The 13411-nt window shown below is 33.0% G+C and overlaps 1 protein-coding gene across 7 annotated transcripts in view; it reads left to right on the top strand.

The window, feature by feature from the left end:
* Nucleotides 1–13411, top strand: part of ZFC3H1 (zinc finger C3H1-type containing) — a 50206-nt gene that overhangs the window by 21403 nt on the left and 15392 nt on the right. For 4 of the 7 annotated variants that reach the window (XM_061415512.1, XM_061415515.1, XM_061415511.1 and 1 more), the window contains exons 7-22: nucleotides 434–531; nucleotides 1869–2078; nucleotides 2270–2434; nucleotides 3625–3762; nucleotides 4364–4485; nucleotides 4877–5026; nucleotides 6409–6583; nucleotides 6818–6949; nucleotides 7311–7853; nucleotides 7939–8066; nucleotides 8945–9076; nucleotides 9183–9304; nucleotides 10200–10301; nucleotides 10497–10616; nucleotides 11435–11618; nucleotides 12908–13094. In XM_061415512.1, coding sequence (XP_061271496.1) covers nucleotides 434–531; nucleotides 1869–2078; nucleotides 2270–2434; nucleotides 3625–3762; nucleotides 4364–4485; nucleotides 4877–5026; nucleotides 6409–6583; nucleotides 6818–6949; nucleotides 7311–7853; nucleotides 7939–8066; nucleotides 8945–9076; nucleotides 9183–9304; nucleotides 10200–10301; nucleotides 10497–10616; nucleotides 11435–11618; nucleotides 12908–13094 — 2708 coding nt within the window. The remainder of the gene's footprint in view (nucleotides 1–433; nucleotides 532–1868; nucleotides 2079–2269; nucleotides 2435–3624; nucleotides 3763–4363; nucleotides 4486–4876; nucleotides 5027–6408; nucleotides 6584–6817; nucleotides 6950–7310; nucleotides 7854–7938; nucleotides 8067–8944; nucleotides 9077–9182; nucleotides 9305–10199; nucleotides 10302–10496; nucleotides 10617–11434; nucleotides 11619–12907; nucleotides 13095–13411) is intronic. The other 3 variants (XM_061415514.1, XM_061415513.1, XM_061415516.1) reach the window with 2 other exon arrangements.

Genomic DNA, 13411 nt, shown 5'->3' with positions numbered 1-13411 from the left:
CTTCACTTTTCTTCACATTAAGGGAGGAATGGAGTCACCACATCACTGTTTTCCTTTGGTTATGATACTTTGAGAGATTCAGGGGAATTTTTTGTTTTATTATTTCTTAAAAAGTATGTTTTTTTCCAAAAAGCAATAAAAGCCTTTCCTGCTTTATTCCCTTTTACCACAAGTAGGTGAAAAGTAGAACAAGGTAGAAAAGTTTTCGAGGGACTAAATATCAGCTTAAGTGGATGGCTAACTTTATAGTGATATAAGAGCAATTATAAATAGGCAGAGGTAGTCTCATGGAGGTTAAGTATTTTATTGGAGATTAATACAATCTCACTTGTACTTTACTTAGATTTAGTTGTATGTCTTCAAAAATACTATAAATTTAATTTATTCCTGTTGAATATATGTTATTAAATTCCTATAAAAATTTTTTTAACAGCTCCTTCACCAGTGCAACCACCATTCTTCTCTGAATGTTCATTGGGGTATTTTTCTCCAGCACCATCTATTTCTTTGCCTCCACCACCTCAGGTTTCTGTAAGTGAGGATTGGTATGATTTCTAAGAAAGTTTTGTTGCCTTGTGTCTTTTCTAATTTGTTTTGAAAAGCTGGCGTGTAGTTAATAGTTAGGTTTGAGAGCATAAAGTCTGCTTGCCAGAATTAATAGCTATGAAATCTATGTTATATTAGTTACTGGCAGGCTATCGATCTGGTAGATTTTTTCATAGCTAATTTTTAGTCTCATGTTGGACTTTCTTTCAATATTTAGCATGTTTCCTTCTTTATTTTTGCTCCTCAGAAAATATATTCTTAAGCAGAATAAGAATTATCTGTTTGGATTTTTTTAGAGGGTAATTGGGATTTAAGTGTGAGTTTGAGTGAACTCTGGGAGTTGGTGATGGACAGGGAGGCCTGGCGTGCTGCAATTCATGGGGTCGCAAAGAGTCGGACACGACTGAACGACTGAACTGAACTGAAGCTTCTTCTAGAAGCTTTTTCCTTTTTCGTCTTTTGATTATATAGTTGTTTTTAATTTGAAAATTCAGTAAAGGAAAAGCATTGACTAGTTAAAGAAAAGTTCATTTCTTTTCAACCTACTTTTGAAAGAACTGCCAGTCCCCTGTTAAAAAAATAAAAAAGGAAGTGGGGGAATCACTAAGTGATTTGTAAGTTTTCTCTAGATTGAGAGAACCTGGAGCTCACACTGGTTCTCTCTTAATGGGTTAGTAGGAACTTTGCTATTTCACAGGTGCTAGGCAGACACCTGGTGTCCTCCTGGGAAGTTTAAGATGAGGGGAATATTGGAGTAGAGAGTGAGAGCGAAACATTTTTTCTTTCTTCCTTGAATCATTTTAAGTGCCAAGAGAAATATTGGAAGGTCTTTGAAGCAAAAATGTGTGCAAATGCAGGGATTTGGGTAAAATTAACTATCTTTACAGATGCTCTCTAAGAAGCCATTTCACAAGGATTTTATGAGGGTAGTGGTGGTGATTTCTCACATTTAATTCTTATACTCTAGACTGTTCCCATCCAGAATCCCTTTGGTTCCTAATTTTTAATTTTTACTTAAATATCTGTTTTCAGGTAGTCACCTAGAGAGATAGATCCTGTAAAATTTGATTTCTCTATCATGAAGTTCATAAATTAAATTACAGTTGATTTTAACTTTTTGTAAAAATTATACTTTTTATTGGCTGAATATTGAATTTGGGTTAGTTTTAAGATTTCCAGTATACTTAGTTCACTTATTCTTACAGTAAAGTAATAACCTGATATTTGCCTTTTTCTAATTTTATATTGCTGTAGCAGTAAACGCTTGGAATGAGCAAAATTTGCATGGTAATTATTATTTCTTCTTTTTTTAAATTAACTAGTCTGTACCACCTTTGAGCCAGCCTTATGTGGAAGGCTTGTGTGTTTCTCTTGAACCTCTACCTCCTCTACCACCTTTACCACCTCTTCCACCTGAAGATCCAGAACAACCTCCAAAACCACCTTTTGCAGATGAGGAAGAAGAGGAGGAAATGCTGCTTCGAGAAGAGCTACTTAAATCTCTAGCGAATAAAAGAGCTTTCAAGCCAGAGGTAATTTAGGTACCTGAACCTCTAGGTGGTGCTGTGGAGCTTAGTTTTAGGTAGGACTACTCTGCTAGTTTGGGATTTATTGGGCTTTTCAGTAAAGTAGTGATAAGTCAGTTAACTAATTTGCTCAATACCTTTAAAGATGACAGGAATTTCATTTAAAATGGCTTCATATCTGTCTCTTCCTTCTTTAGGAAACATCCAGTAATAGTGACCCACCTTCACCTCCAGTTCTAAACAATTCACAGCCTATGCCAAGAAGCAATCTGTCCATAGTCAGTATTAATACAGTGTCTCAGCCTAGGATACAAAACCCAAAGTTTCACAGAGGACCTCGTCTTCCACGAACTGTGATCTCGGTAAAAACAAAATAATTAGTCCCTACTCTTACTTAAATATCTTGTGAGAAAGTTTATGCAGTTTTGCTGTCCTGTTCCCTGCCTCTAGTTTATTATATACAAACATCAGTTCAGTTCAGTTCGGTAGCTCAGTTGTGTCCGACTCTTTGCGACCACATGAATTGCAGCACGCCAGGCCTCCCTGTCCACTTATTTTTATTTATTAATAGTGAAATGGGAGCAGCTTTTTCTCTTGTAAACTGGTGGAATTTATGATAATATTTTGGGGAAGCATTATTTTCATCTGAGGGGTATTCTTTCCCCTGCCATTTCCTCAACTTTTGTCTTATATAAATTGGTCCTTTTAGATTTTTCATCTATTCTAAAGTCACTTTTAGCAAATTATATACATATATATAATTTTTTCTATCTTTGCTCATATTTTTTCAGTTAATGACTGTACTATAATGGAAGAATTTATGACTTTTTTCACTGTTTGTTAAGGAGATTGAAATGACAGTTTCTTTCTCCTTTGTTTTCTAATTACTTTGAAATAAATGTGGAGAAGCAAATGTCAACCCACTCCAGTAGTCTTGCCTAGAGAATCCCGTGGACAGAGGAGCCTGGTGGGCTACTGTCCATGGGGTCGCACAGAGTCAGACACGACTGAAACGACTTAGTATGCATGCATGTGTAAAATAAATGAAGCAAAGCCAAGTTGAAATCTTGCCTCTGTTAGGTAAACATATCCTCTGTATATCCTCTATATACACATGAAAGCCATAAAGTTTTATTAGTAATAATGTGGAATTACTATATTTTCTCTGACTTTAAAAGGTTAGTCTAGATTGCATTATGTTTCTTTATAGAAAGTTGGTTAAAATAAAATTTAATGAAAAAGATGATGATAGTAGTATCTAGAATATTTCATTTTAGTATATAGAATATTTTAAGTTTTTGGTGTATCAGGTAAAATATAGAATCTTTTATGTTTTTGTGTATCTGTGGAGTGGGACAAAGTTGGTCAATTAATGCAATATAAACAGAAGGAACCATAGACTGTCTACTTGAAACCTATTATTTTTATGAATTTAAATTCATACAGATAAAGTGACTTGTTCATTGTCATGAAGCTAATTGTGTGTGGTAGAGCTAAGAAAAGGATAGTGATACATTTGTTGTCAAGAATAACAAGTATATTGGCTTTGCAGCTTCCAAAGCATAAATCAGTGGTCGTAACACTAAATGATTCTGATGATAGTGAATCTGATGGAGAGGCGTCCAAGTCAACTAATAGTGTTTTTGGTGGATTGGAGTCTATGATTAAAGAAGCAAGACGAACTGCTGAGGTAATTAAGTGCAGTAATGAAATATCGAAAGATTTATTGACAATTACTAAAATTTGCTTGTTTTTCCTAAAAACTAGACTTTGGAGGTTTAGATTTTTTAATATATTGAATTTTTGGAAATATTTTTTGTACTTATATGATTGAGTTTATATAATGAAGTGTGTGTAAGTTTAGATAGATTTAACTATTTAAAAACCCCCTTTGTCTCCAGACTAATCCTTCTTCCAAAATAGTAAAATAGTGTGGATAATTGTCCTCTGTACTAAGGAAATTTATTGGTTTGCAATTGTGTTATATTACCAGAAAATAGTTTTACTCAAGTGTGTGATCTAAGTACAGCTTTTGTCCCTATTTGTAATTGCAGTGTTTGTTTAGATATGAAATAGTTCAGTTATTTTTAAACCATTGGTCTTGACTGCTTAGTGGATTGTACAGTTAATTGGTGGTTAAAGGCCAGCATTGTTTTTTTTTTAAAGTAATAGAAAATAATGATGAAGATATTTATTTCTAAATATACAGATGTATACTGGATAATATAAAATTTAGATCTAAGTTGGAGTTATGAAAGTTTTTGATCTGGTTGACTTCAAACGTTTTCTAGCAAGCTTCAAAACCTAAAGTACCTCCAAAATCTGAAAAAGAGAATGATCCCATGCGAACACCTGAAGCTCTGCCTGAAGAAAAGAAGATTGAGTATCGATTGTTAAAGGAAGAGATTGCCAAGTAAGTAGCATTTTATGTAGTTTGCTTTAAAGGTGTGTGCTGTTTGCAACACTTAATCTGGATAGAGTTTATTGGCATTGGGAAATGAAAATGATGCTTTTATCCAAGATGAAGAATTAATGTTTTTATAAGTTGCACAGAAGGTGGAGCCAGATGATCATCTATAAACTTGAATGCAGTCACTAATGTGCTGAGATACAGACAGCCTAGAAATAGATAAATGCTGTTATAAGGAGAACTACACCATTAGCTTTGCATGCATATTGGTCATCATTGTTATTAGTCAGTGTTAGTCACTTAATATTTTTACATTATTTTATGAAAAAGAATACATCTTTAAAAAATAATTTCAGTTCTTCAGGGAATAATTTATCAACCTTTATTATTTTAGTCGTGAGAAACAGCGTTTAATTAAATCAGATCAACTGAAGACAAGCTCATCATCCCCAGCAAACTCTGATGTAGAAATTGATGGGATTGGCAGGATAGCATTGGTTACTAAGCAGGTTACAGATGCAGAAGCAAAGCTTAAAAAACATAGGTAAGTCTCATTATCTGGTTATACTGCATGTATCAATATGTTCTATATCAGAAGGATGTATTTTTGTGCTGTGTGTCAATAATAAGTACACTGTATGATTACTAATCCTTTCATACTTGGTAGACCTAGAGAGGCTATCATTTTGTGGAATTGTCCATTTACAGTACATAAAGTAATAGATTAATATTTAAAAAAAATACCAAGACTTCAAAAGAGTCTTCTTTAGATTTATGTATGGCCTATTCATTGCTAAAATGAAACTCTTTGTTTTGTAATTTTCTTTAAAACCTCTGGCATGTTTTTAGAAACACCTTTATTGGAAGCATATTTTTGTTGTTAAAGGTAGACTTAATTGTTTGGAATAAGTCATTACTTAATGTGTTCAGTAAGACACATGGTCAAATATTGTGTTATTATAAAGACTATGATATGCAATAACCTTAAGATGTATCCAGAGTGTTATATGCAGTAACATTAAGACGTATTAAGACTCATAGATGAAATACTGTGGTGACCATGAATCTTTAAGGAAATGGTATGGTATGTATATTTTAAAGGAAATTAAAATAAATTCATTTAGATTCTGTTTCTTTAATAACTTTCATAAATGAAAAGATTTTTTAAAATTGTCTTTCTAGTCCCCATCCTCTTTATCACATATTTATCACATATCCTCTGTCTTTATGATTCATTCTAGATGTCAGTTGTTGTGACTATTTGAAATATGGTATCTTTCTGGGAAAGATGCTTTTTTTTTTTTTTTTTTAGCATAATATTCAGTAGTTGAAAAGATGGAAATCTGTATCCATAAATTTGTCTTTCTGTCCTGATTTATACTGCTTAAGTTCACACTTGTAAGTTAAAATTAAATGTGCTTATTTATGTTTATTAGATGTTTATTTGTGTGTTTATTAGGAACATTATAAATGAAACCAACATAAGGATTTTCTGTCTTAAGTCCTGGTTTTTCAGGAGTTATTTAGGGCTATGTTGAAATTTACTGTTGATAGCTTTTCAGCTATAATTCACATTACTCAGACTTGTAAATTCCCTGGTCGTCCAGTGGTTAGAACTCTGTGCTTTCATTCCTGAGGGTCCAGGTTCAATACCTGCTGTGGATGTGGAACTAAGATCCCATAAACCAAATGGTGGAGCCAGGAAAAGATTAACCCTTAGTTGCTTTCATAAAATTTAGCAGTGTGTATCTGAATACTTTTGTGATTGATGAATATGAAAATATTTATCCTTTTAAATATTTACCTCTCTGTATCATGAACATAATTTTAAAAATGAGCTGTTACTTTGTAAATTTTTTATTCTGATGATTAACGTTAGTCCACTAGTTTAGAAAAACATTAATAATTTTGTTATTTCCCAATTAGGATTCTCTTGATGAAAGATGAATCTGTTTTAAAGAATCTAGTACAGCAAGAAGCTAAGAAGAAAGAATCTGTTCGAAATGCTGAAACAAAAATTACAAAACTTACAGAGCAGCTTCAGGCAACAGAGAAAATTCTCAGTGTCAACAGAATGTTTTTGAAGAAGCTTCAGGAACAGGTAGTGTTCTTTTTTAATTCAAATATTGTAGTCTCGTGTTTACTACACATTTTTATGGGCCAAATTTTTAGTAAAACCATAAAGCCATCAAAATATATAACCTATATATTGTTCTTCATTGAGACATAATGTTAGCACATTTTAAATTTTCAGTTGAATACCCTAAAGCTATTATGTTTAAGAAGGTATTGCCTCTCCTAAGATTTACATTTTCAGAATTACCCTTTATTTCAGATTCACAGAGTTCAACAACGCATTACAATTAAGAAAGCTTTGACTCTGAAGTATGGAGAAGAACTTGCTCGGGCAAAGGCAGTGGCTAGTAAAGAAATAGGAAAACGTAAACTGGAACAAGATCGCCTTGGAGTAAGTTGTTGGTAGAAATATTTTATGTTTGAAAAGGAGAAGGTTTTAATAATTCTTTTGGGGGTAAAAGATGGATGAAAAATTCAAGGTTTTTCCCTGCGTATTCAAAGAGAATAAGATTAAAGCTTTGTTTTTAAATGACAGCCACACTTTTGGAAGCTTATTTTTTGATTTTTATTGTTTGTTTTTTATACACCACAAATTAACTAGCAAATCTGTTGGAGGCTTTTGTTAAACTGTTGTATTCTTGTTATTGACTTAGTTTTATAATGTTGGCATTGTTGGGATAGCACAATTATCTTAAGAAAAATTGTTTATAAAATCATAGCAATATAAAATATTGATATCATTTTCCCCCCAGCCAAACAAAATGATGAGACTGGACAATTCTCCAATATCAAGTCCAAGAAGGCATTCAGCAGAACTAATTGCTATGGAAAAAAGACGGTTACAAAAGCTAGAATATGAATATGCCCTGAAAATTCAGAAACTAAAAGAAGCCAGGGCCCTAAAAGCAAAGGAACAACAAAATATTGCTCCACTTGTGGAAGAAGAACCTGAATTTTCTTTACCTCAACCCTCACTTCATGATCTGACTCAAGATAAATTAAGTCTGGACACTGAAGAAAATGATGTTGATGATGAGATTCTGTCTGGTTCAAACAGAGAAAGAAGAAGATCTTTCTTAGAATCCAATTCTTTTACTAAACCTAACCTTAAGCACACTGATACACCTAACAAAGAATGTATAAACAAACCTACTAAGAATACAGTAGAAAAACCAGAACTTTTTCTAGGGTTAAAAATCGGTGAATTGCAGAAATTATATTCAAAAGCTGACAGCTTAAAACAACTGATTTTAAAAACCACCACAGGCATTTCAGACAAGGTTTTGCATGGTCAGGTAACTGAACATTTCATATTCTTAATGAAATCTAGAATTCAGCCTAGCCCTATTTGCCTTTTGAAATTGCTGTTTTCTTTTGCAGGAGATTTCTGTGGATGTGGATTTTGTGACAGCACAGAGTAAAACAACAGAAGTGAAGCCATGTCCATTCAGACCCTACCACAGTCCCCTTCTAGTTTTTAAATCTTACAGGTATAGAAGAAAGATTCAGTAAGCTTGAGTTTCAGGACTGCTCCTTGTTCTTAATAATATCTTAATCTTTAATGTTTGATGACAGTGAAAAAAATTGAATCACAATCACTCAAAAAACAAGCTCGTCATTTTAGGAGATAAAAAATTTAGGTGCTTTGTTGTAGGACTTGAACCAAACAGGAACTAAGAGTTAACTCACACTTGGGTTTATTAATTCTTATCAAATACTAATTTCTGGTTACTGATGGAATTGTGAAGAATTCTGAATTACTATCTGTTAAGGATTTTAAGAAAAGTAACTGAGAGAGATTCTTATGTGAATTTTTAATTTTGCTTTTTAATTATACTATTTAAGGAATACATTAGCTAGCTTTCATAAAATTGATTAGACATTTTCAGATGATTAACTTTGCCAGGTTGTGTGTGTGTGTTTTTTTTTTTTTTTTGAGACTCTTTAGAAGCTGTGTAACTGTTAAATTGATATGATTTTATTAGAATCTGTGAAACTGTTAAATTGGTATGATTTAATCATAAAATTGCAAAGCACCTACCAGGTAGTATAGACTTTTTCTTTGGTTTTTTGGGTGGCTGGTAATATGTAGAAGAAATACCAATGTTATATAGCATTTTATTATGTGGTAAGAAAACACTACTTTAAAAACACTAGGATATTTTTGTTTTTTGTTTTCTATTTCAGATATTTTATGTCCTGAGTGTAGAAGTAGTTTGTCCTTATGACTTGATATTCTGGTTGTTTTCTAGAGTTAATTTTAGTATTAAGTAATTAAATAGTAAACTCAAAGTATAGACACTTTAATTGAGAAAGAAAAAAATGAAAAAATTTAAAATTTGCTGAGGACTGTTTATGGAGCATCATAATGTGCCTCTCTTCTTAGATTTAGTCCATACTATCGAACCAAGGAAAAACTTCCCCTAAGCTCAGTATCATACAGTAATATGATCGAACCGGATCAGTGTTTCTGCCGTTTTGATTTAACAGGAACATGTAATGATGATGATTGTCAGTGGTGAGTAGTTTTTATTTGTGAATATTTTATAGTTTAAAAGCCAGTCTTGGTCATTTAGCTTTGATATATACATGATTATCTTTTCTGTGTTGTTATTTTATTTTAGGCAGCATACACAAGACTATACACTTAGCCGAAAACAGCTATTCCAGGATGTTCTCTCATATAATCTGTCTTTGATTGGTTGTTCAGAAGGAAGCACTGATGAAGAAATTGCTGCTGCAGCAGGTTTTAAAGACCTCTTGTTTCCCAAATGAAAATTGAATTTAGGCAATTTAAATGTTTTATATTCAGTTGTTGATATCTTTAAATAGCTATAAAAATTCAGTACAGTTATCTGTGACACCTTATCTAGATCTGCTCTGTCGAGTACAGTAGTCACTAAAATAAAAATTCACTTCCTCAGTCACTCTAACCACATTTCAAGTGCTTAGTAGCCACTCTTGAGCTTAGTCGTGGTCAGTAGCTTACCAGTAAGACAGTGCAGATGTGGCACATTTCCATTATTGTAGGAAATTCTTCACAGAGCTCATCTAACTATTTCAGTTTAAAAAGAGTATGTTAACATGGTTGTTAGAACTTTTACTGAGATTTAAAAATAGACTCTTTTTACTCCTTTTAGAAATAGAGGGGATTGGAAGTTGAGATGACTGTAGGTTCAAATTCTACAATGAAGTAAAAAAGAAGTTTATACAGTTTGACATTGTAGAAAACGTAGATTACTGCCAGACATTGTGTGTAAATATTGTTAAGCTTTTCCCCAGATTTAGTGCCAAATAAGTCTTTTGGAAGTAAGGAAATTGATCTTTGTTAAATTCAGTATAATCACAATTCTTAGTGATTGTAACAAAACAATCTGTTTAGTCATTCCTAATTAATGACCTTAATTTTCACTTGTTTAGGTTGCTTACTTTTTTTTCAACCCAAATTGGGGTGCATGATATGGTAGGGTTTGCTGTATTAGTTGAGATAATGTAGGCCTTGCCCTTTAGAAGCCATAGATGTTTTTGACTAGTACCTTTAATTTTTAAACTATTCTTTTGTTCATACTCTTTAATTAGCCTCATCTCCGTAATCTGTGTTTTTTATACTTTTTATGAAGATAACATTGTTCTAATTTCAGAAAAATATGTTGAGAAACTTTTTGGAGTAAACAAAGATCGAATGTCAATGGACCAGATGGCTGTTCTCCTTGTGAGCAATATCAATGAAAGTAAAGGCCATAGTAAGTATATGTATCTGTGTCTCACACAAAAGGACCTTATAGTTTATGAGAACAAATTTTTGGCATTATATAAAAAATATATTTATCGTTTCTGAGTAACATGATAGAATAAATTTAGCTCTTATTGAGCACTGTTTAGTTATTTTTCAGAACTATAAAAGACTAGTTCTGTTAACAGTCTTCTATCTACTTTAGCACCTCCATTTACAACCTACAAAGATAAAAGAAAGTGGAAGCCAAAGTTTTGGAGAAAACCTATTTCAGAGAACAATTTCAGTAGTGATGAGGAACAGTCTACAGGACCAATTAAGTATGGTAAGAAGTAATGTAAGATCCAGAATCATGAAATTGTGGTGTCATTTCTTTGTCTAACACTTTGCTAATCTTTTGATATAATCTGTGAATGCATGCTCAGTTGTTCAGTTGTGTCTCGCTCTTTGCGACCCCATGGACATGGTCCCCATGGACAGAGCCCCTGCCAGGCTTTTCTGTCCATGGAATTCTCCAGGCAAGAATACTGGAGTGGGATGCCATTTCCTCTTCCAGGGGATCTTTCCGACTCAGAGATCGAACCTGTGTTTCCTGCATCTCCTGCATTGGCAGGCGGGTTCTTTACCACTAGCTCCACCTGGGAAGCCCCTTGGTATAATCTACTAGCCTTTAAAATTTTTTCATTTTTAAAAAGCAGTGATGCTGCTTGGTGTTTAAGGCAATTAGTTCTTCCTTATGCAAGACTACCCCTTATATTGCAGGAATGTTGTTCCATGACCCATGTTCAGTAAATGCAAGGATCACCCTTTGGTAAATGTGAAGGCTTTAAATATTGCTAAACCTACTTGAGTGGGGAGACTGCTCCCATTTGAGAACTACTGCCTGGCCTATGTCCTTGAGAACAGGCATCCTATTTTGTTTAATCTTTGATGAGTCTGTGTTTTCTGACATACAGTAGGCTCACAGAATGAATTAATTAAATGAGTGAACAAAGTGATGTATGAATGAGTGCTTTACTGTCAAGCACATCTTACATTATAACCTCAGATTTTCATAATTATGTACTATTTGTAGATTAGAAGATGTGCTCCTTAGATCTGTGGATTAGAGAAATTGTGAGGCTAACTTACTTTTCCTTATAGCCTTCCAGCCAGAGAACCGAATAAATGTTCCAGCTCTGGATACAGTTGTCACTCCGGATGATGTCAGATACTTTACAAATGAGACTGATGACATTGCTAATTTAGAAGCAAGTGTGCTAGAAAATCCTTCTCATGTACAACTTTGGCTCAAGCTTGCATACAAGTACTTGAACCAAAATGAGGGGTAGGTCTCCTTCTAATCTTTGTGTAAGCTGTTGCACTTTTATATTCTTATGTTTGAGGTTTATTTCCTCTCTGGTAATCAGGTTTCCCTCCTAGTATCAGTGGAGCCTTTGTTTTTTGACAAAGCGTAAAGTACTTAATTGTTTAAAAGCTGTTAGAAAAAGTTTAAGATTACATCTTGAGTTATGTGCATGGCTCAGTGTATGGATAATAATTTAGCTACAATCTTTAACTTAAGTAGGCTACTTCAAAGTAGTATCAGTTAAAACAGTAAATTCTGAGCAGTCCAAGAATTAATCATTGCATATTTTAATAAGTCAGGTAGTCGTGGTCTCTTAATAAAATTTTGGTAAAGTCACAGTGTAACAGGTTAAATTTTAGGTTAATTATCATTTAGAGATTTAAAGGTTGTCTAAGAACCTCTAAATTCTGGTGGACTGACTTTCTGTGTCAGTGTTACATTATGTATATTCACATAAGATAAATATTAATTTATCTCAAAAATGACAACTCCTATTACATAATTATGTTTTCTGACTCCTACTTATTGATAGGATTGCAGAAATAATCTTTTATGACCAGGAGTAATATTTATTGCTATACTTTTGAAATAGGTGTATTTTTTTTAAAGGCTGCTTTATCTAAAAACTTTTTTAAGGTAGCAGTACAAAATGCTAGTATATCACACATACCTGAATATGGTGCTTTTTAACTTGCTTTGTGTGTCATTTTCATGTTAATGGTATAAGTTAAAGTGTTTTCTTTTCTGACTCATTTATTAAATGAAGGTCCAAAAACTGTACATTATTTTATGAATAGGATCATGAGAGACAATTTTCTTCTCCAAGAGACAGCAAGCCCTTGACTGTTGAAAAGAACTATTATATTGAAAGCCTTGATTATTTTGTGCTGGTAGTAGCTGGCCTTGAGAATTGTTTAACTTTTCCCATTCCCAGACCACTGTAAATCATGACATATTGCTAAATATGGACAGAAAGCACATTTGAAGTTGATGATCTAATGGCTTTACACCACCATATTTTTATCTGGTAAATGCACATTGAATATGCACTTAAAAAGAAATTGTTGGCTTTATGGGAAAATTAGGACATTTTTGGACAAATGTGATACAAAATTTTAATCTACTTCTCTTTATCATAGGTAATTCTAGCTTCTTGGTAGGTTCTAATAGAAAATGGAATTTAAAAGTTGACTTATTAGACTAGACTGATTTAAAAAGTATTTTCAGGCATTAAAAAAGATGCTCCTCCTTTTCTTTCAAATATGTAGGCTGTGTTCAGAGTCCTTGGATTCTGCTTTAAATGTTCTGGCTCGAGCTTTGGAAAACAACAAAGACAATCCAGAAATTTGGTGCCATTATCTCAGATTGTTCTCAAAAAGAGGAACCAAGGAGGAGGTACAGGAAATGTGTGAAACAGCTGTTGAATATGCTCCTGATTATCAAAGTTTTTGGACTGTGAGTAGAAACAATAAAGTTGTGTGTGTGTGTGCATTATCATATAATTCTTCAGGCCATCTTAAATATTGATGTGTAACTTCATAGATTATTTGTTTTGTCAGCATACAGATATAATAATAAGCTTACTTTCACTGTCCAGTAACCTTAAAACCACTTCTCTGGGTCCAGATTAATTTAAACTTAAAAAAAGTCAGTATTTAGTGAAGAGGTGTTTTTTTATTGTTGTTGTTTACTTTATTGGTAATGAAAAAAGATAAACATTTTAAAGCATTTCACACTTACCTATTCATAAGCAATTTTATTTGGGACAAATT

Source organism: Bos javanicus, chromosome 5, assembly GCF_032452875.1.
Source record: "Bos javanicus breed banteng chromosome 5, ARS-OSU_banteng_1.0, whole genome shotgun sequence".
Lineage (NCBI taxonomy): Eukaryota > Metazoa > Chordata > Mammalia > Artiodactyla > Bovidae > Bos > Bos javanicus.
This window is presented reverse-complemented; position numbering and strand designations above follow the sequence as displayed.